This window comes from Cardiocondyla obscurior, linkage group LG22 (assembly GCF_019399895.1).
Source record: "Cardiocondyla obscurior isolate alpha-2009 linkage group LG22, Cobs3.1, whole genome shotgun sequence".
Classification (NCBI taxonomy): Eukaryota; Metazoa; Arthropoda; class Insecta; order Hymenoptera; family Formicidae; genus Cardiocondyla; species Cardiocondyla obscurior.
The window spans coordinates 3647783-3671460 of record NC_091885.1 but is presented as its reverse complement, the minus strand read 5'-3'; the positions used below and the strand labels follow the sequence as shown (position 1 = coordinate 3671460).

The 23678-nt window shown below is 40.3% G+C and overlaps 4 protein-coding genes and 1 long non-coding RNA gene across 15 annotated transcripts in view; 3 read left to right on the top strand and 2 right to left on the bottom strand.

The window, feature by feature from the left end:
* Positions 1 to 2344, top strand: part of Nrm (neuromusculin) — a 122043-nt gene extending 119699 nt beyond the window's left edge. For 5 of the 6 annotated variants that reach the window (XM_070671054.1, XM_070671056.1, XM_070671059.1 and 2 more), the window contains one exon: positions 2207 to 2344. The gene's annotated coding sequence lies outside the window, so the exon portion shown is untranslated. Of the gene's footprint in view, positions 1 to 802; positions 2093 to 2206 lie in introns of those variants that run through there. The other variant, XM_070671055.1, reaches the window with a different exon arrangement.
* LOC139111033 (uncharacterized) overlaps positions 1 to 10690 on the bottom strand; it is a 56952-nt gene extending 46262 nt beyond the window's left edge. For 2 of the 5 annotated variants that reach the window (XR_011547134.1, XR_011547138.1), the window contains exon 1: positions 7233 to 8337. This is a non-coding gene — a long non-coding RNA (uncharacterized lncRNA). Of the gene's footprint in view, positions 1 to 7232; positions 8338 to 9027 lie in introns of those variants that run through there. The other 3 variants (XR_011547136.1, XR_011547135.1, XR_011547137.1) reach the window with 3 other exon arrangements.
* A 425-nt stretch (positions 10691 to 11115) lies between these two features.
* Positions 11116 to 15237, top strand: LOC139111029 (choline/ethanolamine transporter flvcr2b). The gene is made up of 7 exons (XM_070671064.1): positions 11116 to 12004; positions 12080 to 12311; positions 12518 to 12755; positions 13269 to 13480; positions 13664 to 13767; positions 13889 to 13999; positions 14128 to 15237. Exons 1-7 carry the CDS (start codon positions 11802 to 11804, stop codon positions 14471 to 14473), a joined length of 1446 nt encoding a protein of 481 aa, XP_070527165.1. The 5' UTR covers positions 11116 to 11801; the 3' UTR covers positions 14474 to 15237.
* Positions 15238 to 18951: 3714 nt separating this feature from the next.
* On the top strand, positions 18952 to 21390 carry LOC139111133 (nucleolar protein 9). The gene is made up of 2 exons (XM_070671254.1): positions 18952 to 19395; positions 19459 to 21390. The coding sequence occupies exon 2, from the start codon at positions 19469 to 19471 to the stop codon at positions 21290 to 21292; it is 1824 nt and encodes a 607-aa protein (XP_070527355.1). The 5' UTR covers positions 18952 to 19395; positions 19459 to 19468; the 3' UTR covers positions 21293 to 21390.
* Positions 21391 to 21527: 137 nt separating this feature from the next.
* The window catches only part of Nvy (CBFA2/RUNX1 partner transcriptional co-repressor nervy), a 39822-nt gene continuing 37671 nt past the window's right edge, over positions 21528 to 23678 (bottom strand). For both annotated transcript variants that reach the window (XM_070671252.1, XM_070671251.1), the window contains exon 8: positions 21528 to 23636. In XM_070671252.1, coding sequence (XP_070527353.1) covers positions 23385 to 23636 — 252 coding nt within the window. In that variant the 3' untranslated portion in view covers positions 21528 to 23384. The remainder of the gene's footprint in view (positions 23637 to 23678) is intronic.

Below are 23678 nucleotides of genomic sequence, written 5' to 3'. Positions count from 1 at the left end.
CCCCCCGTTGCTTTTCGATTAAAATCGCGTCGGTTTGGGCATCCCCGTCGTAGAGAAACTTCGCGAGATTGCGAAGCGATACCGCTCGCTGATATATCGAGATAATATATTGACGTGTATTACGTCGACTTCGTTTACAGCAGGCAAGTTGGATTAACAAATGCGGCCCGAAATACGTACGCGGAATATCCCAAAAGACTCGAGCAATAATATCAAGTTAGTATTTTCTATCAAGTTTCAAGCTAACGGAACTTCGAGACTATTCTAGATCCGAATGCACAATGTATACAGTCTAGACTACTTGATGCAGTTTGCCCCGCTTTATTTTATTGCGTTTCGACTCTGCGAAACTTCTACGAGTGATGTTGAATTATTTTATTTTTTTTTATTTTTCGACCCTCCCTTCATTCTTTTAAGCAGCGAAGAACGACGTAATATTGTCTGAAGTCGAAAGAAATTTATTTGATAAAATGCAATATCGATTTCAGTCGAACATTTCATTTCGCGGTAGCTTCGTTCTATTAAAAATTAACTATTTCTCTCTCTCTCTCTCGCGCTCTCTTTTTTTTTTTTTTTTTTTATTTTCTCGTACGAACTGCCAATAACTTTGTGTTATTTTTGACCGCATACGAAACGAGTTAATCGTCGAAACAATTTTCGACTCCCCCGTACATCTTGCATGTATCTCTACCTGTACCGCGGGCACCGCGCACCGCCCTCGCGGGGCAGCGAAATATATGAAAAAGAATCGCCTGCATGCCGTATCATACCAATTGCTGTATATCTCAATGTTTGTTCGTAGGAGGGTCCGCTGACAAAGAGCGATACATACATTTACTAAGGACAATTTGGCGTCCGACAAAACCCCGTAGGTACATTGTACGGAGTATGTCACGCTGCTTACACACATAACGTAATTCGAGATACTGCAAATACGAAATGTCGCGCGCAAGGGATGCCGAACTCGAGCTCTCGTAGCTTTACTCGTAAAGTAAACGATCTCAATATCTTCGTATTAACATACTGTTTACACGCCGTTCCCTTGCAAATTGTTTTCAATTCCCGCTTACGCATAGCTCTCCTCTATCTCTCCGAGTGCGTTCACCGAAATTACTCGAGCTCTCTATTGGAGGCGAATACCGCGATATCTCCATCAGCGCATACCACTTCGCCCCGCGAGTTCGCCTCGTTAATAAAGAAGTTGCGTGGCGCAGCTCCCGCTAAGTAAATAATTTTCGACTAATCGAGATTGCAATTTATTGTGACGCATGGGCTTTTGCACCGCTCTTCCTCGAGATAATCGTTCGCTCGCCGTGTGACTTATTTCGCGGGCTGTAGATTACCGTTATACGTTGCAACAATCGTCGCTCTTGCTACGGGCAACAATAAGAGCTTCGAACCAATTAGACGGTATCGAGTGTAACGGTCCGACCAACGAATCCCTCTCAGTTTCCAACGCATATCAATTAATTGTATATGTATAGAGCTAGTCGGCATGCAGCACGATAACACTCATTACGGCCACGATTAGTCTTAACAATTGATAAGCTGATAATAAGAGGATTATCTGTCGGATTAGCTTAGCGATGAATAGCCTGGGTTTATACGTACAATTCTCCCACCCGTTCAATGGTCCTCCCGCTTTAAACTCGCGACGTTACTCGCCTTGAGCGCGCGTCGCTGTCTAATTGACTGACTTCGATCGCGGAGCGAGGAGGGCTAATATCCGCGATGCCGGCTGGTCGTTTGTCGATCGCTTACACGGCGGGCCTGTTACGGGACTTCACAAACAGTCCTCCATAAAACACTTACGTGCGCAATCGTCCGCGCGGCGCAATTGGAACTCAAACAATACGAAAGTTCAAGGAGCCTTTAAGTTCTTTATTAATAAGATGAAGTCATTTTGCACAGGTCTTTGATATAAAAAAATTTTTTATTTACTTTGCTCCAATTTGTATGCTCTCTATGCTTTGCAATAATTAAAAATGACGTATCGAGAAATTTTATTGAAATAAAATTTAATTCTAAAGAGGAATCGTTCCTTTGCTGTGACATTAAAAGGCCAAAAGTGTTTAAAAAAAAAAAAGAAACAAATTTAAATTTAAAAAAATTAAAAAAAAAAAAAAATTGGAATGTCTTTTAGACATTTGTATTGTTTGAGTCGTTTTCATTTCGTCATATTCGTCACGCTTTTCTGTTTATGCAGCCGTTCAAGCCGGAATTCTCGGATCTCGATTATGCGGACGTGGACTACAAGTCGTACGGGCCGATTAACTATAAAGCCGCCAGTATTGCGCTCCTTCAAAAACAGCAGCAGCAGCAACACCAGCAGCAGCAGCAGCAACAACAACAACAACAAGCTCAACAGCAACGACTTTTCGAGAGGCGGCCGCAGATGTACGGTGTTACGGACGATAACGAGGAACTGCTTTAACCCTCTTTCCCGTTCATTTTTCATTTGAACCGATCCTATTTCAGCTTGCCCGGGGAGATGCAACGATAAGGCACATTCGCGAGTAATAATCTCGATTGGCTCGTTAAAACCCGTTAAATTCGATTTCCCTGGGACACGTTGCCATAATAAATTTCTAGGATTGTGATCCTTCACGGCGGAACGAATTTAACGAGTTACTATTGCGACTCTGCGACGCGCATAATGCGTTTATCTCGCGCCGAGCGTTATTCGACGCGTGCGAAAAAAGCCTATTTTTTCCGCTCCCCGCCCTCCTTTTGCCGATTAATTAAATAGCCCGCACTTCAACCGGATAGTTCTAAAACGCGGAACGAAGAAACGCTTGTGTCCCGGCAGCGTCTAAAAACATCGGGACTCGGCAGTTTCCTGCCGGAAACAATATTTCATTTATATTTTGCCGCAACTCGAAATCCAATTTTTACCACTTATGGTTCCATTACGCGTATTTGCATAATTAAAGCGAGCACGATTTGGATTTGCTCGATACGCAAAAAACAGAAATAAAAAAAAAAAGAAGCTAGATTTCCATCGCATTATAATGTGCAATGTTCAATGCTTTAAAGGAAAATCCAGAAGCGTCTGTTCGGATAAATGTACGTTTAATATATTCCCTTTCCACGCGCGACGATTATTTATGTTATTACGCTGCTTTCAATATTCCGTAGCATTTCGTATGCCACGTCTATATATTACAAATTAGACCCTTCTCGGACGGAGTTAGAAGTTCGGTTACATATTCAAACGTTTGAGGGTTGAAAATCACTCGTTCTCTCGCACCGGACACGAGAATGTACGAATTTAGTAGAACGTATGGCAAAATTAAAAGAAAAATAAAAAAGAAGAAAAAAAGGAAAAGAAAAGAGGTTTTTGAATATCTGTAAATTTGTAAACGCCTTTATACAAGATTATTGATATAATGTACCTTTGTATAAGCTATATCGGCATGTGCTCCGGGATCAAATTATGGAAGTAACGCACGAACCGTGACGGTAGAAAAGGAAATCTTGTTAAATATTGAATTAAGATAAAAGAAAAAAGAAGAAAAAAAAAAGAAGAACATATCGCAGTCGAAAAGTGTAATTCCCATTTATTTGTTCCGCGGATTACTGTTATATAATTATTGCTAAGCGGCGTTAGAATATATAATTCTGTTGATGCGTATTAGTCTTCGTATATACGTTTGTAAATTTGTACGTTACGAGAATGACGAGTAGTTATTTGTACAGATTAACTCCGAACTAAACCGCTTAATCGCGGATCACAGTCCAGTAAGTACGTTTCATCGCGCGTCTCTCATCTTGTAAATAATATATTCTTACGACTAGTAATTAACGTCATCGATTTTTCGTCGCTCGCGAATAATTTATAACGGAACGTTTTCTCGTTTACAGTTAACTAACTCTGCGATTGTAGAATGGTGTTCAGTTACTTTACGCGAGAGCATAAGCTACGTGAAAGAAAAAAAATTAAAAAAAAAAATATATATATATATATAAATAAATATACGTCTATTAGATAAACGTTCGATGTTATAATAAAACTTCAATCTGATAAATTCGATCGCGCCTACGATTTTAATCGTGATTCTCCTCTCGCTACGGCGTAAATGTTAAGTAGAACTAAATGGAACGAGACTCTATCGCGCTTCCACGGTGATACGTCTTATCGTGTCTTTTTTATTCATCCCTCCACGGTCCATTGCGAAGCGCTTTTCTTTTACCGCCCGCGTATTCCGATCAATTCAATCGCGTCACTTTGCGTTCGGACCACGATTCGGTTCTATTCATCGATATATACGTCAGGTGCCATAGATTCCTTTGAGAATCTTAATGCCCCTCCCTCTCCCTTTCCCCCTTCCCTTCACTTTGATCAACTTAAAGTCGATTTTATCGCGGTGAAAATTCAATTGATCGCCAATCTCTCTTCTACATCTATTTTTCTTTTTCTTTCTTTTTTTTCCTTTTTTTCTTTTTATTAAATATTCAATCTCTGCAAAGTTTCAACGAAACGTTTTGGATTTCTTTTAAAAGACAATTTAATTAGAATTTTTGTTATTTCAACGAATTTTTATTATTCGCACTTTTATCAAGATTTGTACCTAGCTGCGCGAGGAATTGTTCGGGATTGGGGATTTATAAAAATTTTTTTGCAAAGTAATCGATTTGAAAATTCGTGAAACGATTCTAAAGCCAAAGGTTTAGCGATAAATCTCGGTATCTCTATATATCAAGTGTTTCTACAGGGTTTTACCTCACGATCGAGTAACTTTTACGAACGACATGTACACAAGGTATAATTTTTTTTCTTTCCGAAGCAGATAAAACGCGTTCGAAAATGTGTTCATAACGCGCCGGGGCTTCATTCTGTACGAGCAATGCGTAAAATATTGTACTTTTACACTTTTATTGCTTTCGGACGAGTTACATATTCCAAAAATATGTAACAATAAATTCCCTCCCGAAAATAAAAAATAAAAAAAGATTAATGTAAAATATTTTACATCGATCTAAAAAGTACGGGCGATACGTATCATCATCTGGGAGACACAGACTTTCGAAGGTGCATAAAAAATTAAATAAATGGAACGATTGAACACGGAAATCTGTTTTGCATCGATATCCAATTATCATGTGATGCATTCACTCAGCGTTCAAATACAGATGTGTTTACAAAGCTTTATTATCGCCGACGCGAGTGCAATATAATATGCCACTAAAGCGCACAATTTGTGAAAAATTAAATCTGATTAATTTGACCGATATTAAGAGTAAACTACCAGTATAGAGTCTGCCAATTTTATAAAAGGCTTCGCTCTCGTAAACACGATATTGATTCGGACCTCTTTATTAAAGTGCAAATCGATTTTATGGTTAATACGACACTATTTAATTTACTCGATATTTTCAAATATTTGTTAATCACTGCGGCCTAAATTATTAATTTAGCAAATTAATATTTACCCGAAACTGCAAAGCCTGAGAGGCAGCATTTCTATACAAAATGTACAACATCTCTTTCGCGGAGTTTCTTTTTTTTTTTTTCTTTCCTCTTTAATGCAAACAGCTAATTTTTAAAATTAATTTAAGCACCGCGAAACGTCCGACTGACGACAATTATACACCCTCGAAAACTAGCCACCTAATGTACGCATAAACTTGTATGAACGTATCTGTGTAATAACTTAACGCGTAAGAATGTAAAGTGATTTTTCACTAATTTTTATATTCGAAACATCGCCCTGTGAACTGTTGCTCGGTGAATTGAATAGTTTGTAACGAATACTGTATACATACTTTAATACTAATTGTAAGACCGCGTGTCGCGATCTCAAGCGTTTAAGAACACTAAGCCGTAATAAGAGTCAAATAATTCTTAGAGTATGTGTATAGATTAAACCAAACATTTATATAACTCCAAACGAACGTTCATTTAACTGAGAGCCGAAACAATAATCAATCGTTTAAAACATATTCGCCCGGACTCCGATCGAGAACGAGATAATCGGGGGACGTGCGGTAAACGAAAGGTATAGATAGTGATAAAGTTTTGTCGAGCTAAATATATTAAACGTATGCGCGACGTTCAGTTTTACACGGAAGCAACGAGCACGAATCACATATTTTTACAATGAAATTACACATTTTTATTGCGACTTCTTTTTTTTTTTTTTTGTTCTCTCAAGCCTCAGCCATTTTCCGTGATACACATCATCACATACAAAGTACTAATGTAATATTAATGCATTTAAAGGAAATTGATCGGATTAAAATGAGAAAGTTGCATTAGAGATGTTCAATTTTGTAATAAATTTTAGCTTTATGTAAGATTAAGAGGATTACATTTGCGTCGCCTTTACTGTTAACATGTAACGTCCAATAAAATTCTGTTATATGCAAAGCATTAAATTTACTTCGTATATATTATTTCAAAAATCAATCATCGTTATTATAAATGTAATATGAAATTAATTTAATTAATATAATTTTAAAGCGTCTATAAAAATTCAAGTGGCGTGTGAATACTTGTATCATCTCGGTTTAAAATAAAAATGTAGACATTTCATTGCTATCCGCGAAATCCGCCGCTGTTCGACGCGATGCCGATTAATTCCTCTCGTTTGGCTCGCTTCGAGTTACGAGAGTAAATGTTGGTTTAACTTAAAGAACGCCTCATTACATGCCGTTCGTCGCGCGCCGAGAGAGATTTAGGTATCTTTATTAGGCGTCGCTACTGTTAACTGGCAATTAAGACATTTTTTTAAGCTCGTTATTTTCTTCGTTACTCTATACACGCTTTTGCTTCGTGTTTGCGTTGAACTGAGAAAATTGATTTCTTTTTGGAACAGTAATGTTCAAGTTCTTCCGGCGGAATTTGGTCTTTATCATTGAAACGGAGACAATAAATAATTAATTATTTTAATAAAAAGAGCTGTAGTAATTCCGAGATAATAAAGTGATAAAGTAATTCACTTTTCATAATTTCAACGCGCGATTTCTGTACGTTAACCGTGATTCGTTACTACATCGGCTAGGCTGCTATAACGTTTCGTTCGCAAGGCGCCTGATTCCAGATTAACTTTATTATGTTTGAAAACTTTCCCTGCTTCCCGTTAAAAATAATTGCGTTTTTTTAAGTTTTAAATAGGATTATTTAAATTCTTATTAAAAAAAAATTATTTACGTTTACGTGTGCGCTCGTTTATTTCATAAAGAAAACCTAATCGCTGCTGAATATTGTAGAAAAAAATTGTACGACTTACCGGACGATGCGCAGCAGCGGAGTTGTAGCAACAGCAACGACGATTCTGTAACAAAAAAATATAAAAATTACATTATAGAGAGAGCAAAATAATGTTCATGATATTAAAAAATATTTTACGCGTCTCTAATAAATTTTTCAATTAAAAAAAATTAAAGATATTTATTTGAATAAAATTTCTAAGAGATTAAATTTTTCTCGTTACTAATTTATTGAACTCTGTTATTTTATTATTGAAGCGATCTTGATAGCGCAAAATTGGTAATTTTTTGGGGAGTAAAAATGACTCTTACCAAAGGGTTGCTCCGCTGATGCATGTTGCCCTTCCTGAGCCTCGTCCTCCTCTCAGTTTGGATGTCGTGACGAGTCGTCCTTCCGCGCACTGGAAACTCGCGAAAGCCGGGGATTTTAATAAAAAAAAAAAACGTGCGACACTACTTTACGCCACTCCCGAAAAAAACCGACGAACCGTTTTCGGTTCGTTCATTACATTCCGGCGACGAGAACACTTTTACTTTGTTCTCCGAGTCCTAGCCTGAAACAGAAAAAAAGATTTTGTTCATTAGTGATAAATAAAATATTAATAATGCTAGAATAATGTATAATTGGTGTCGTACAAATTCTTTCAAACAATAATTTTAACATGAAAAATTAATTTAACGAAAATATAAAATATATCTCACCAAAGGGTTAATCCAACGATGCACGTTGTCCATCCTGAGCCTCCTCCCCCTCTCAGAATATACGTTTGGGTCCGGGTCCTAATCTGAAACAGAAGAACATACTTTATTAATTAAGGACACTTAAATATTCATTTGTTGTAAAAACGTATAATTAGTCCGTACGTAGTCGTCGAACAGAAACCCGCTAACGGAGCTCGTTATCTAAGTCCGGCCGTTTTGCACGAAGCAGTGATGTGAACGTTGCGCGCGAGTCTCGTACGCCACGAAATTATCCTACGTTGCACGGTTGTTGCAAAATTCACGCAACGTAGACGCCGAATCAGCCATCTTATCCGATATAGCAATAGAAAACTACTGCGAGCGCGAGCTATGTACGCCGCCTGTACCGTTGACCTTGTCCTTGCCCGCCCGCTACACACCGATACTACGTTCCACGCAAATATGCCCAGCGAATATTATACTTCCGAACTTCTCACCGTGAATACGTCGCGGTTCTCGTCGATTAAATCCTACCTCCGAGTGAGCTCCGAGCGAGCTCCGACCGTACCGCACGATGATTAACTTTCAGGACAGCCAACGGCATTTCTATCGGTCGCGTTACGGAAATTCCGCGCCCGGCGGAAACGCCGCCGGCGGGATTAAAGTCAATTGTCGATCAGCTTGCTTGGAGCACGATTGAAGCGAGCCTGAAACGATCTTTCGTGGGTTACGCAACCGGCGCGGAGAACAGAATAGAATTAATCGAGAGGCCAGACTCACTTCACGGAAAAGTAAGGTGATCTCGGGTGCTCCACGTACGGAGAGGATGGACAGGGGAAGAATATCGCGCCAGAATTGTACCGCAATCCGTTCGTTATGCGCGAGCCGCTCTTCCGCAGATCCTTCGTCGACGCAAGCAGAGGACAGAGTAACGAGAGGCCGTCTCGCAGCCGTACGTGCCGTGCTCTGGATCGTACGACCGATCCTTGTCGAGCTCGCCCGAGCGCGCTCGAGCTTTATTCGCGTATTTTTTTTACCGTCCTAGCTTAGGTCAACGCGCTCGCGAGGAAAATTCCAGGGTTATGCGACACTGACTCGGAGTACAAAATATAACTAATCGAGAAATAATCTTACCTCCCGGGAAAGGAGGATGATCTCGGGTACTCTATGTACAAAGAGGATGCACAGGAGAACGATATTTCACTCGAATTTTATTTCAATCCTCCCGTTATGCACGAGTCTATCTTCCGCAGATTTTACGTCGGCGCCTGCAGAGGACAGAGTACGGATGAGGCGGCTGCGTTGTCCTACGTGTCTACGTGCTGAGCTTGGAATCATACGACCGATCCCGACGAAGCATTCCTGAACTCTCTTCGTGTACTCCACTGACCCTTTAAGTAAATTAACGCGTTCGTGAGAAATTCGTAGGTTACGCAATAAATTCGGAGAACAAATATAATTAATTGAGGAACAAATTTACCTCACGGGAAAGTAGGATAATCTCGGGTGCTCCACGTGCAAAGAGGATGGACAAGAGAAGGATGTTTCGCCCAAATTGTACCGCCATTCGTCCGAAATGCGTGAGCCGATCTTCCGCAGATCCTACGTCGGCGACCGCTGAGGGCAGAATGAGATGAAGCGGTAATGCAGCCGTACGTGCCGACCGATCCCGTCCGAGCGCGCCCGAGCACGCCCGACCTTTATTCGCGCATCTCCCTCATTTTCTCGGCAAGATCACGCGTCCGCGAGAAATTCATACTTATTCAGGAAATGAATAAAAGTAATGAGCGGTCCAAAAGAATGCATAGATTAAGTACACATCGATCTAAAACCGCTGCGTTATATACAAATTAATTAATATTTGCTATGCGAGATATTCTTTGCGCAAACATCTCGCGCGCAGGGATTTGAGAATCTACCTTGCGTTAAAACCGATACAGCTTTAATCATAAAATCTATTTACTTGTCGGCCGCCTACGGCTGAAAGCTCTGCTATATTACGAACCGCCTATCTCGACTTTCGACTGAGAAATGCAAGCTCTATTATCAGGTCGAGCGAGCCATTTGCCCCGAGCGCGTTCTCTCTGCCGTCTTTGTTTTACACACATACACACATATATACCAATCTCATCTCCACACAGTATTAATACCTTAAAACAATTCACACGCTGAATATTATAATTAATATTAACTTGAATGTATCATGACTTCTCAACAGGCAAACGCGTTGCCGTATTTGTCAATTAAATCAACTATCTCTAATTCACATAATGAGTTTTAAAGCAACTAATATAATTAATATCTATCTGCGTATAATACATTCAAAGCGTCGATAATCGTTTAAAATACTATATAAAATATACATATACAACAATTCACGTCCTCATGCTTACTTGACGAGTACACTTGAATCTGCCGCGCCTCTCCGATCCCTCATCCATTAAAGTCATTAAACCGATTGCGAACAACGCTCACGGTTTCATCTCCCGAAAAACGGCTCTGGAGGAATGCGGCGCGTCGGGTTTTCCAGTGTCACAATATTCTGACACGTGAAAATTCTCACGTCGATGGAAAACGTATTACGCGTGTTGCTCGCGCATCCTTTTCCTCACAGGAGCCCGCGGGGCAAGACCGATATCGCGATACCGAAATCCCCCGTTGTACAATGCATAAAGTTCAATTTAGTAGCTTACCTCGCGCGCGAAGTAAGATATATTTTCATGCTTATTCCAGAACGACGTGTGCTCTCCAACGAAAAGTGAGTACCGCAATATTCTCGTAATTCCCTCTGCGTCCCGTTTCCCTTTTTTTTTCTTTTTTATTTTTTTTGTTCTTTTTTTTCTTCTCTCTCCTCGCAAATTCCCGAAGCGATATAACGTATTGCGTTACAATTAAGCGCGCGATAAGCCGTACTTCACGACGATTGTACCAAATTTTCTAGTTTTGATACTAATTAACTCTCCACGGGGCTATTCGCCGGGTGTATCGTAATATTTATACGTATTTCGTATGTTAAAGTGCGAAATACAGGCACCTTGTGATAACATTATCATATACAATTTTGCACGATACATTTTAACGTCACATTACCGAATATATATTCACCTTACGTTATACATTATTAAATCATAATTAATGATACTTAAAGTCACGTGTAAATTTATTTATAAAGTAGTTAATATGATAATCAGTCGTTTCTCTCTCTCTTTTTTTTTTTTTAGCATATCAGAATTCAATAAAATGACGTATAATATACGAATCTTATCTTTGAGAATTTACGTATTAGAAAATGTCACCGTCGTATAAATTAGACGTTTTATCATCGCTCGTATAATCCTATTAGATCCAACAAGTCTTCACGTAATTTATATCAAACTTTCGTGGCCTTTAATATTCTCAATTGCTCGAACGGAAACACAATAACACACATTTCATGTCGCAATGTAATACAATACTGTACCATCGCGTACGTAAGTCGCTCAATTGTGCAAGAATAAAGCGTACGAGCTTACTGTCACATATTTGTTTTAGAGCTGAGCTACGATGCATTCAGCGGCTGATAAAAAAAAAAAAAGTCTGATAAGACTGGCAGGTTTCTCAAACCTTCAAGCTAATTATTTCATGCTATATTTGCTCACATATAGATAAGGTAAACTCGCTTGATACTAACTCAGGGCTGACTTAATAACGATAACGTCATGCAGTTGCATTTTACTTCAATATCAATTAGCATCAACCTTTTTCATCACCGCGACATTGTGAAGTTAATTCACGAAATGTGAACAGCTTTGGAAAAAACGATTCTAAATTCGCGCCGTACCGATCTCGAGCTCGGCGAGCGGGCTTTCTTTTCTTTTTTTTTTCTTTTCGCAACAATTAATGCGAAAGTGTACGTAAATATAACGGTAATGGAAGATAAGAGTTTAAGCGAGGCGCTCGCGACGAGGGACCCGGCGAAAATAACGAGATCGGACACACCGGTCGACGTCGGACCGTTTAAGTTAAAAGTGTACAAAAAGAGATGGCTGATGCTGGTCATCTACATGATTTACGCCGGAGCGAACTCAGCTCAATGGATACAGTACTCGATTATAACAAACGTGGTCACCAGGTATGGCACACCATTCGAAATACGTATCATGTCTCGCACGTGAACACATCAGCACCTTCCCCGTATGATATTCAGGTACTACGGGGTGTCTTCGTTAATGGTTGATTGGACCTCGATGTCGTTCATGGTGTTTTACGCGGCGTTTATATTCCCCGTGTCATATGTGACGGACAGGGTCGGCCTGCGACGGATCACCATCATAGGCAGCGGTTTAAATTGCCTGGGCGGTTGGATAAAAACTTTTTCCATTCACCCCGACAGGTTTTACGTCGCTTTCATCGGTCATTCGGTCGTCGCGCTCGCACAGGTTACATCCCTTAATTAATTCTATTATGAAACTCTTTAAAAGTCTCGGCACCGTTACAGTTCCTTTTTCTTTTCTTTATTTTTTCTTTTTTTTTCTCTTTTTTTTTTTAATTTTCTTTTTCTTTTTTTTATTTCGCCGTCCTATTACTTTACTCTGCTTCTCTGTGCATCCTTGGGGAATAGTAATTATTTGATTTCTTTTATCAGACTATGGTCCTGCCGTTACCAGGACGCATAGCCGCGCAATGGTTTCCCTCCACCCAACTCTCGACCGCCACTTCCTTGGGTATTTTCGGCAATCAATTGGGAGTATCGCTCGGCTTTCTCTTAGGGCCTATAATAGTGAAAAATCACGAGAGCTTGGATGACGTCGGCAAAGATTTGTCACGTTTATGCTGGATCGTCGCGATTTTAGGCACGATCGTCTTCGCCGTGGCATTAATATGTAAGTTCGCAATACGTCAGAAATAGAACGAGTAATTCACCAATCGCGTAAGCAAGCAATACTCAGTTAATGTGATATTATAATAACAAATAACTGCTTACGAACAAAGATTTAATGTAAAAATTATTTTCAAGCTTTTTTACTTTATAATCGCCCACGTGTGAAAGAACTTTTCTTAATTAAGTAAAATAATAAATAATTAAAATTAACTTAAATATCCGATTTAAATGCATATTTTCAAACTGATAATTGATATCTGCTGAAAGAGCCCAGCGTAATCTTTTATAGATATTAATTAAAAGAGGTTTCTCCAACGTGGCCGTCAAATTTTCGACGTAACTAAATTTTCCAATACAGCCGATAATCCACTTTAATCTCAGTCTCTTTATCCAAGTTTATTTTTATTTATCTTAGTCGACCGCGGGAGGACGAGCCGTTAATTAATTAAAGAACGCCGCGTTCCGGGGAAAGATTATCACGTTTTAATCTGCTCAATGTGCTCTCTCGCATCAGTTTTTCAGAACGAGCCGAAACTACCGCCGAGCGAGACGCGAGCGCTGCAAAAAATGAATCGGATGAAGAAAAAGGAGGAATTCGTGGCGCCGATTAAAAGGCTTTGTAAAAACAAAAACTATATCATACTTTGTAATTCCTATGGTTTAAACGTCGGCGTGCTGAATGCCGTGTCCACGTTACTCAATCAGATATTCCTGGCACACTTCGAGGTAAGCCGGCGAATCTCGATGCGGAGAGATCAAACGTAAAAAAAAAAAAAAAAGAGATTTCGGCAAATACTTATGAATTTACGTTAAAAAAAAAAAAATCTTATCCACACGTAGTTATATACATATATAATTATTTTCCACGTATATCTAAAATAAAGACGTACATTTGCGCGTGTATTTTAGAACGGAGAACAAGATGCAGGCAGAATTGGCTTAGCTATAATTCTAACCGGCATGGCCGGTTCTGTTAGCTTCGGTATCATTCTTGATAAAACGCATAAGTTCAAGTAAGAGAGACATTTACAATTGTGTTGAAAGATAAACTAGAATCTTGCAGTTGTCGCATCAACTAATCTTTTTTTTCCTCTCTCTTTTTTTCCCTCCTTTTTCCTTTTTTTTTTTTTCCAGAGAAACTGCTGTAACTGTATATTTTCTTACGTTATGTGGTCAAATACTATTCGCAGTGTTTACTTGCATGGGCATTAAATGGATGGTATACGTGTCAGCGATTTTCTTAGGGTAACGCTCATACCGTTTTTACTTAATTGCGCATAATGGGAAATTATATATTATTTGTCTTCTCTATTATGTCAAATCGATTTAATATAATTCATATTTTAAATTGTCATTTCTGATCGTAATTTTAGATTCTTTATGTCTGGATATTTGGCACTGGGATATGAATTGTGCACCGAATACACGTACCCAGAATCGGAGAATATACCTGCCGGACTGCTCAATGTTACGACCAGCATATACGGCATTATACTTATTATAATATTTGGATTATTGTTGAACGCATATGGCGACATTCCGGTGCACGTTGGCCTCTGCCTGACTTTATTAATCGGTTTAATTCTGACCGCTGTTACGAAAGACGAGCAGAGACGACAGGATGCGAGGAAGAAGGCACAGTACGAGGGAATAGCGAGGATCGAGAAAAACATTGACGGCGTTCCAGAAACTAATCAATTAACTTACAACATTAATTAATTATTAGATAGATAGACAAGTAATATCGAATGTATTAGTTGATAAGTTTTCAAATATCTTTTAGTGAGCTCATATTTTAATTCATCATTGGAAATATTTTCATCTCAATCATATGTATTTCAATAAATGCCTGGTAAAAAAAAAAAAAGAAAAAATTAATCTCGCGTGGCGCGCGGATACAAATTGTACGTTGCTTTTTATGAAAACATAGAAACGTAAGTATATTAAAATGTTTTTTTTTTAGTGTTCTTTTTTTTTTACAAGAGGAGTTCTTACCAACAAGTAATGTAATACACAATGATATTACTTCTACCATAAAATGGAACGAAGATTACTCCAACAAGATTAATTTTACAATATAGTACAAAAAAAAAGAAAAAACAAACTTAAGACCACATAGCGCTTCTAAAAAAAAAAAGAATTTTGCGTAATATTAAAATTAAAACTTAATCTTAAAAATTGCAAATGATCATCAATCTGATTTAATTTCTACTTTAACTAGCTTTAACATTCTGATATAAATTATACATATACGTTAGATAATTGATTATGTAAAATTAATTGATACCCGAAAAAGTTTGCTAGTTTTAACGCCACAAAATTTTCGTTTATTTTTACGCATAAATGTTTAAAAACCAATATAAAATTATACATAAAAAAGAGAGAGAAAAAAAGAGAAAAAAGAAAGATATGAATACAAATTAATGACGATTGCGACAGATGTATTTCGCTAAAATTGAAAATATATTTTTAAGCAATTTAAATACGTGAATAAATTTATATTAAAATCCGGGTAAATATACGGTCACAAAACACTGTATAAATTTCTCATATTTTACGCAACGTTAAAACATGTCGTGTAAAGCTTATCGGTAATCGTGGATCGCGAGAGAATAAATATTACGCTTATTAACGATAAATATTACTTTCCCACTGCAAATATAATCGCAACGTGATACGTTTTTCCTTTGGCGAGGTTTTCCCCCCGATCCCTTTTCTTCCTCGCTAAACGTGTAAACTGCACCGCCAATTACAATTTATCCAGACGACAAATCCATGTCGCTCCGATAATTACCTTCAAACAACGCGGCTCGTCAAAAACATCGGCGCGCAAAAGTGTCGCTTTAATGTCGAATTTCACCGCGGACCCGAATAAAATCAGGGGAGAGGGAGGAAGGAGGAGAAAAGCCATTTCCGAGCGCCAACGTTGGAGCTTTTATCGACGGGGAGGAGGACAATCTCAGCGTTGTTTTTAGATAACACAAAGCCATGGAAATGAACGCCGCATAATACGCTGCGTTTGACGCGTGACATGACGAACGCGTCCACCACTTGTTACTCGACCAGAATACTTGATATACTCAATCAGAGGACAAAAGTTCTCTCAACGCGCGGGGGCTATTATATCGCATGCTTTCGATCAACCCGACACTCATGTCGTCTGTCTGCGACAGCGTTGTTATCGCGATTTCGCACGATAGCACGACGCCCGCTCGTCTTTTCTATTTATCTTTCTTGCCGAGCGTGCACGTAAGTCGTGCCCGTCGGAATTTTTCCCGACTGAAATTATTCCCATTGTTTCTCCCTCCCTTATTTGCAGTAAATATTTGCACGCGAGGGCGAGTTAGATCGTGAAGCTTGCGCGAAAATATTTTTACCGTTTTAAGAAAGTAAGGAAGCGCTTCTCTGTCTCTATCTCCGTTTCCGTCTCTCTTTTTCTCCGCGAAAATTGGATAAGAGACCTGAATGATTCTTTTTAACTTTGTAATCTTTATAATCGAAGGGATCTGCCTATCGATTGACATCTATTTAAATCTCGCGTTCTAATACTAAATCGACAGGTGACGATCGGTCGAAGGCTTCTAATCGCGATACAACGAAATTTTAATCAACGTCACGCGGCGTCCCGGTTGCCGAACCGATAATTAATTCCCGCGCCACGTTTCTAAATCGCCTCGAACGAATTTCGCACCGGCGGGGTGTGCAACGACCCGCCGATTCTTGCGAATTCATAAGGTATGCATTACAGCTGCTAGCGATTTTAGATTCCAGACACGTCCTTAATTCACGCAAGCCATTACAACACCCGTTACTACAATGAGCGCGTTCTCGGCTTAAACCGCGCAATGAAAAAACATTTATTCAATTTTTTTTATCAAGAAATTACATAGATATTTTTCATTATTTCTATTCTTTTCTTTAAATTTTTCCTTTTTTATCCCACCGAGGGAAAAGCGTCGAGACTTACGCGGGGAAAAAAAATTTGCCAACTAAGAATTGAATTAGCGAGGCGCCGCTCCGGGCATGTCAATGATAAGCGCGCCGATAATTACCGCAATTAGAAATTACGCGGCTGATTCGCGCGTAACGACGGACTTCGCTTCGCCGCTGCGTACAATTCTTAACACGTAATATGGGTAACGTTGCGAAACGGTAACGAAATAAAAAAGAAAAAAAGGGAAGGAAAAAAAGAAACGAAATCGTTTTCGTCTTCACCTTGTTTCGCATTCACGGGGCTTAGCCGCGCGATCTCGTATATCGGTGCTGTCGCATATAAAGGCGGGATCGACGTCGCGGCGAGAACCAGTCCGCGGTTTTTCGACGCGTGTTTGACAGTGGAATTAACGTCGGAATGAGGGAGACGGTAAAAGCGGCACTTTGTTTCATTTTCCCTCCGTGTTCGAGCGGGCAGGGTGGCACTGCGCACCTCGTTGTCGAAGAAACTATCCGGCCTCGTTAACGGCGGATCTACCGTGGCGACGAAGGGGGGAAGGAGGGGGACATCGCGAACAATCCGATCGAGGGATAACGATAGTAATGCAACGATAGTGCTCAAAGTACTTCCGCCTAGAGTTTAGATCCGCCGTTGGCGAAACGGAACTCGAGATAATAATTCCTTTATATTGTAAACGAAACGTTCGGAGCGACGAATTATTATCGGACGAGATATCTCGGCGTTTTAATGGGCAAAAAAAGGTTCGCGATAAAATAATTTATTCTCCTTTTTTTTTGCTTTTGTTTTCCCCCCCTCCTTTGTTTTTTTTTTTCTTTCTTTCTTTCATCGGGATCGTTTTTAAGCTCGCGTGCATTTTTACCGGAACCGAGTGGCACCGCATTAACGAAAATCCGCTCGATCAAGAAAAACGCAACCTGGAGCTCCGGACGACTATTAATCCGACGGTTTATTTAAAACCTGCGGGTACGCGCGCGCGACAGGGTATAAAATAAAGATCGCGGGACAAAAAGGCCGACGGGAACTCTTGACGGTACCCGAACCGCCGGTCAGTAAATAAACGCGGAGGTCTCTCTCCCTCAAACTCGCTCGAACCGCGCTGCCCTTTCGCGCGTGGTAGCCTCTGTCGCTATTTAAATCGATTCCGCATTTTTTTTTTATTTTTTTTTTTTATTCCCAGCTCATCCTCGTCTTTCTTTATATCGGGCTGGCGGTGACGTCAGATTTATCGGGATACGAGCCCAGGGGCTGGCGTCCTAATGGCCGGCGTTTTAATCCCAACAACAATCGATTGCACGCGTATTACCGTGCTCCAGGATTACAAAGCTACGGACCACCGGACACCGCGGCTGCCTATCGCGACCCGTTATTTACCACGACCACGACAATGCGCACCACCACCGCCGCCGTGAAAGCGACGACGACACCCCGCACCCGGGAGCCGACCACGGCGCCGAGCGAGCAGCCCGAGGACAATTTCGAGGCGAATCCAGCGCTGGCGATTGCGAATTCTTTCGCGTTCAATCGACCAGTATACGTCTACAACACCTTCCCGTTTCTGCCGGCGCAATTTATCGCGTAAAGCGGCCGTGCAAAACGAGAGGAATGTCGCTCGCCACGCGAATACCGAACGACGAAAGAATTAAAGATTTAATTATATAGAGGAAAGAAACGCGTGCGATTATACGAAGATGAGAAAAATCCCTCGAGCTTTTTTTTTTTTTTTTGCGATCGAGCGTTAAATCATTTACAAATTTGTGAGAAAAATAAATGTTGGTACAATATGTTTGTATATGTATATTATATGTATGTATGCGGAAGAATTGATATGTTCGATAATTAAAAATTATTTTCTACTTTACCCTGCGGTGTCTCATTCGTTTCAATCGTGATGCATTAATTGCGTATGGAGTAATTAAACGTTTCTCGTCAGCTTTACGGTCGCGGGTGAAATTTTTTTCACGCGTGCAAATCGTACCGGTAAGTTAAGCCGCTGCTATGACCTAACCTAGCAGGCTGGGAGTTTTACTGTACTCGGTCACTTTATCGACAGTGGACGAAATAAATGTAATAAAGCACGAAAGCAAAGGTCCCTTTTACCGCGCGCTCGGTTTATATTAAAAAATAGCCTCGTCAGGAGCCTACAGTTCGCATCGCGTATTCGAAAGACGCGCATCGAAAAGATAAAATTTAAACAGGTGTAGATACGAACTTACCGGTTACAGAGATGTACTTCCATCGAAGGAGGATCCTCGTTTCTGCCAATTTTCGCACCGCGCTGTAGCGTCTCGTCAATATCGGCGTCAGATCGTCGGCGAGGCACATCAAGGCACATCCCGTCGGCGAAACAAAGTCCATTACCTGTTGAATCTTCGAGAACGTCACTAGGTAGTTTGCGAACGGTTACACAGATGCGTCGAGTTTCATCCGAGACGTCCGAGACGCGCACCTAACCTAACATGTGAAGTATGCCCATGCAGGTGAAGCAGCTGATGCAGGTTCAGACCGTTCAGTCCACTCTGTTCTAAACTTGTCAGCATCTTTTGCACGTACCCCACGTGCCCGTACCAATCGCCGCATGTATTTAAATGTATTTACATGCATTTATTTTTTCATTTATTTGACTTGGCCTGGCCACGAACAAGAACTCACGGCGTGGAAATAAGAGAAGCTTATTGACTTATTAAAGGTATTTATTAATTAGATAAAGTTGGAGGTTAACCGAGAAGTAATTTAATTATTAATCAAATAGATCAGACACAATGGAGAAAGCGGTAAACACCAACGAGATTATCTCGAATAATAGGAAACGTAAGAAGAAACTTTCTTACGGGCAGACGTTGAAGAAATTCGCTCGTCGAGAAAGCTACAGCGCAGGCCTGGACCAGGACACTTATCAGTACCTGATTCGTATTCTCGACGTGATACGCGACGATTCGTTGGAGTTGGAAGAGAAAACAATGCTCATGCAGAATGTTTATGGGGAGATATCTGGACACGAGATCGAATGCGCCTGTAATAGAATTGGATCTCTCGTCATAGACCGTATGTTAAACTACGTCAACTTGGAGACAATTCAGAATCTGGTTCAAACATTCGAGACGTCTTTAAGGCGCCTGGTCAGCGAGAGATTCGCCAGCTACGTTTTGCAGAAAGTAATAATAGTTTGCGCCGACCGAGGCAACAGAGTCTCGACACCGGACAGTTCGAACTCCCTTGACGAGAAGACCAACGCGAAATCAAAAGACTCGGCTGACAGCGTCGTGGAAGTTCAGCCATTCGAGGTACAATCTTACAACGAGATTGTTTTAAAATTGAGCAAATTTGTCCTCAACAACGGAGAAGAATTCATATTTGACGCTTATGCAAATTATATAATGCGAACAGCCATACAATGCCTGGGAGGACTGATAGAGAGTCCGAACGAATGGAACAAGAAGTTTATCGTACCTGATCTCACAAAAAGACGTTCTGTAATACAGGAGTATAAAGATTTGCTGGTGCAAAGCTGCGATCGATTACAGAAGTGGCCACAATTCTGTCAGTTCGGCCACGATCAAATGACTTCTGGCGTACTACAGTGTATCTTATACTCGCTGAAAGATGTCGATCCAGATTTAACGAAGACTATTGTCAAGAAGATCATTAAGCAAAGTTTTAAAACAGATGAAAAAAGTAAGCTGTCGAATATATTTAACGCAGAGTGTTCCAACAGAGTAGTAGAAGCTTGCCTGACGATAGCCCAGCCGAAAACCTTCAAGAAAGTATACAAAACTTTATTCGCTGACAATTTAGAATATTTGTGCTTGACGCACAGTACTAATTTCGGTGTGCAGAAATTGTTGGATAACTGCAACGATACGAAAATCTTCCAAGAAATATTCGCCCAATTGACGCCACACTTTTCAAAGATTCTCGAGCAAGGCTTTACCGGGATATTACTCAGCACCGCGAATGCCTGCTTGAGATTGCAGACAGAGCAAGGTCCATTTGTCTACGCGATGATGAAGCTAGCGTCCTTGTCGTCAGAGAACCAAAAGCAGATTGTACAATGTTTAATTACCTTGAAGCCGGTATCTCAACTGTCCGAAGCAGATCCGCTTCCACCTTTTCATTTACACGGAAGTTTGATAACACAAGCTATATTAAAATTCAACAAGCCTATTATAGCCGTAAATTCTTTGCTGGAGATGAACGAGAAACATTTATTGCAACTGTGTCAAGATCCGAAAGGCAGCCGGGTCGTGGATGCTTTCATGGACAGCGCGTACGTTGGTGAGAAAAGCAGAGAGAAATTATTTAAAAGATTACAAGGCACGTGGGTGACATTGGTGTGTAACGTATACGGCTCTAGATGCGTGGATAAAATGTGGGCACGGGCGAATATGAATCAAAAAATTGCCATTATGAATGAGCTCGTCAAGTCCGAGTATTCCTTGCGATTGAAGCACCCGAGCAAGTATATTTGTGCAAAGCTAAATCTCCCCCTGTTCGCGTTCAATCAGAAGAAGTGGATGACGTTTGAAGAGAAAAAAAATAAAACGAAAGAATTGTTTGAAGACATTATTGCAAAACCTGCGAAATAAAAGTCTGTAAAATGTGTATAATAATCGCCACGTTATAATATGAGAAAAATCTGTTATATCTGTATATGACATATATGTTTCATTATCGAGATCTCGAATGCTAATTGTGTATTTTATATATTGTCAGAAAATAATTAAGCCTGTGAGATTGTATGATTGAGTTCGTCTGTCGAATGTGTGTACGTACCATCTCTTAATACAATACAGGGTACGATTAAAAGTAAGTACGCCGGTATTGCTTCTTACATTCTGACATAGAATAATCATGTATTTCGTTAGTTTATAAATACAATTTATAGGATCCATCATACATCCCCGCAACGCAACGTGCCTAGGAAAAATTACAATAATTCGTAAGTCTAAATTTGAGCAAAGTTCCCTAACGCGCGTGTGATCGACACCATTCCGCTTCGTTTTCCCGTGTTGACTAGACCTTAAATGTACGTGACAATCATATCCTGAGATGCGTGCGCGCAAAGTAAAGGGCACTCGAGAATTCTCGAGTTACGTTACGGTCGTTTAAACCTATCAATTGACTAGGATAAAAATCGATGTACGCCGTTCGTTCACACACGAAACATCGAGACATGAGTTTCAACATGCAGTCAAATCAAAACACCTCGCGTATACTGTGGGGGCTATGTGTCGCTGTTGTGCATGCACGTATCAACCTTATTTGCGGTACATATTTTCACGACGACATCCTGACGGCGTAATATCGAGATAATAGCGAAAAGTTACATCGATGTGAGAGAACATATACCATTCAATCGTTCGAGGAGGAGAGGAGAAACTAACTCGCGCAACGTCGTAATTCCGCATGCATCGTAGATTCGACCGGTATCGAGAAACTGTAAGAGTTTTGCGTTCCGTTAATTAGCTTCGGATAAAGCGAGGGAAGAGGTGCGTTTTCTAAGTTACGTCCAGATGAAGTCCCCTACTTGGACGAGCGCGTTTTCTCCGGCACTGCCTACGTCGAAGGAGTTCAACCTTGTTAGCTGCGAAATGAAGAAACGTCTACACTAATAAGGGGAGTTATTTTTCGTAAAGCTACATTTACCGCTAATATCGATTCAGAACATGGCGAAACGCACATCCGCGTTTCATCGATCGGATTCACGGTTATCTATTACTCGTTCAATTGCAGAAATCGTTTGAGACACTCATTATTTCTATTGTTCGGTTTAATCCTATATAATAAATGGATTGAAAATCTGCGATTCTCGGAAGAGAAGAAGGAGAGAACGGCTTCTGGCACGGTGCTGATAAACGTATACATTCACTATAACATTATGCGTAAGTATCTCGCCGACGTTATAAATTCATTTCGGAAAACGCAAACGCTCGTTATGAATTTAGTTACATTCTTTTTTATTTGAAACATGGAACTGAAACTCACTTCTCACTATCATGCTTTTCTTTTTTTATTGTTTTGGTTATTAGCTGATTATTATGTATAACGTTAAATCATTAAAATTATTATTATTTTAATTGCACTTGAGCAACATAAACTTTTTTAAAATGCTCCAATCCTTTAGCCTTGAACTCTCGTACACGTACTATTTAAATTATGTTTTAATATAATCAAGGGATTAATGTATCAAATTATTGATGGACTATTTGATTATTCCACGTATTCAAGCATTATATTAAAAGACAAATTTCCGGTCAGTTTCGTGGGAAAGGAAAGGACACAGCGATAAGTGTACGCGGAAGATGTATGATCGGTGAAAACGCTGTGATGAATGAATAAAGGGAATGGCCGCGGAAATCTTGTGAATATATGAATACCTAATTATCCAAATTAAATATTGACTCTTTTTCCTTCGTTCTTCTTCTTCTTCTTCTTCTTCTTTTGTCTTAATTCGTGGGGAGACAATCAGAAAGCGTAGCGGACAAACGAACATCCGGTATTGCAAGTCAATCGTCGATTTCGAGGATCAGGCATTCAGTTTCACAGGGACGAGTTCCTCTCTGCTCATTTCAATTCATACATTCTTTACAGAGGAGAATCTTTGCGGGAAATGAGCGATCAGCGAGACTCGTAGTCGATCGATCTTATTAATCGCTGGCTGTTTCTAGGACCGCGACGTCACTTTCCTTTTGTTACCCCGGCGGACGGCACCGGCGCGGCCTCAACCTCATTAACATTCGTCGAGAGATTTGCGGCGACCCTTGGCGGACTACGCGACGCCGATCTTCGCGGTTCGCGCGGCGGCAGATTGTTACATGTCGTATGGTGACCGGCTTCCCAATCGCGATGCTGGCAAAAGGATCCGCAATACCGGGCGATTCCGCAGCCACCGCAGGTCTCCAGGGCGGGCCTGCCGCAATTCCAACAGCTCTGAAATAACGAGTGAGAAGATTATTCACATGTCACGATAGA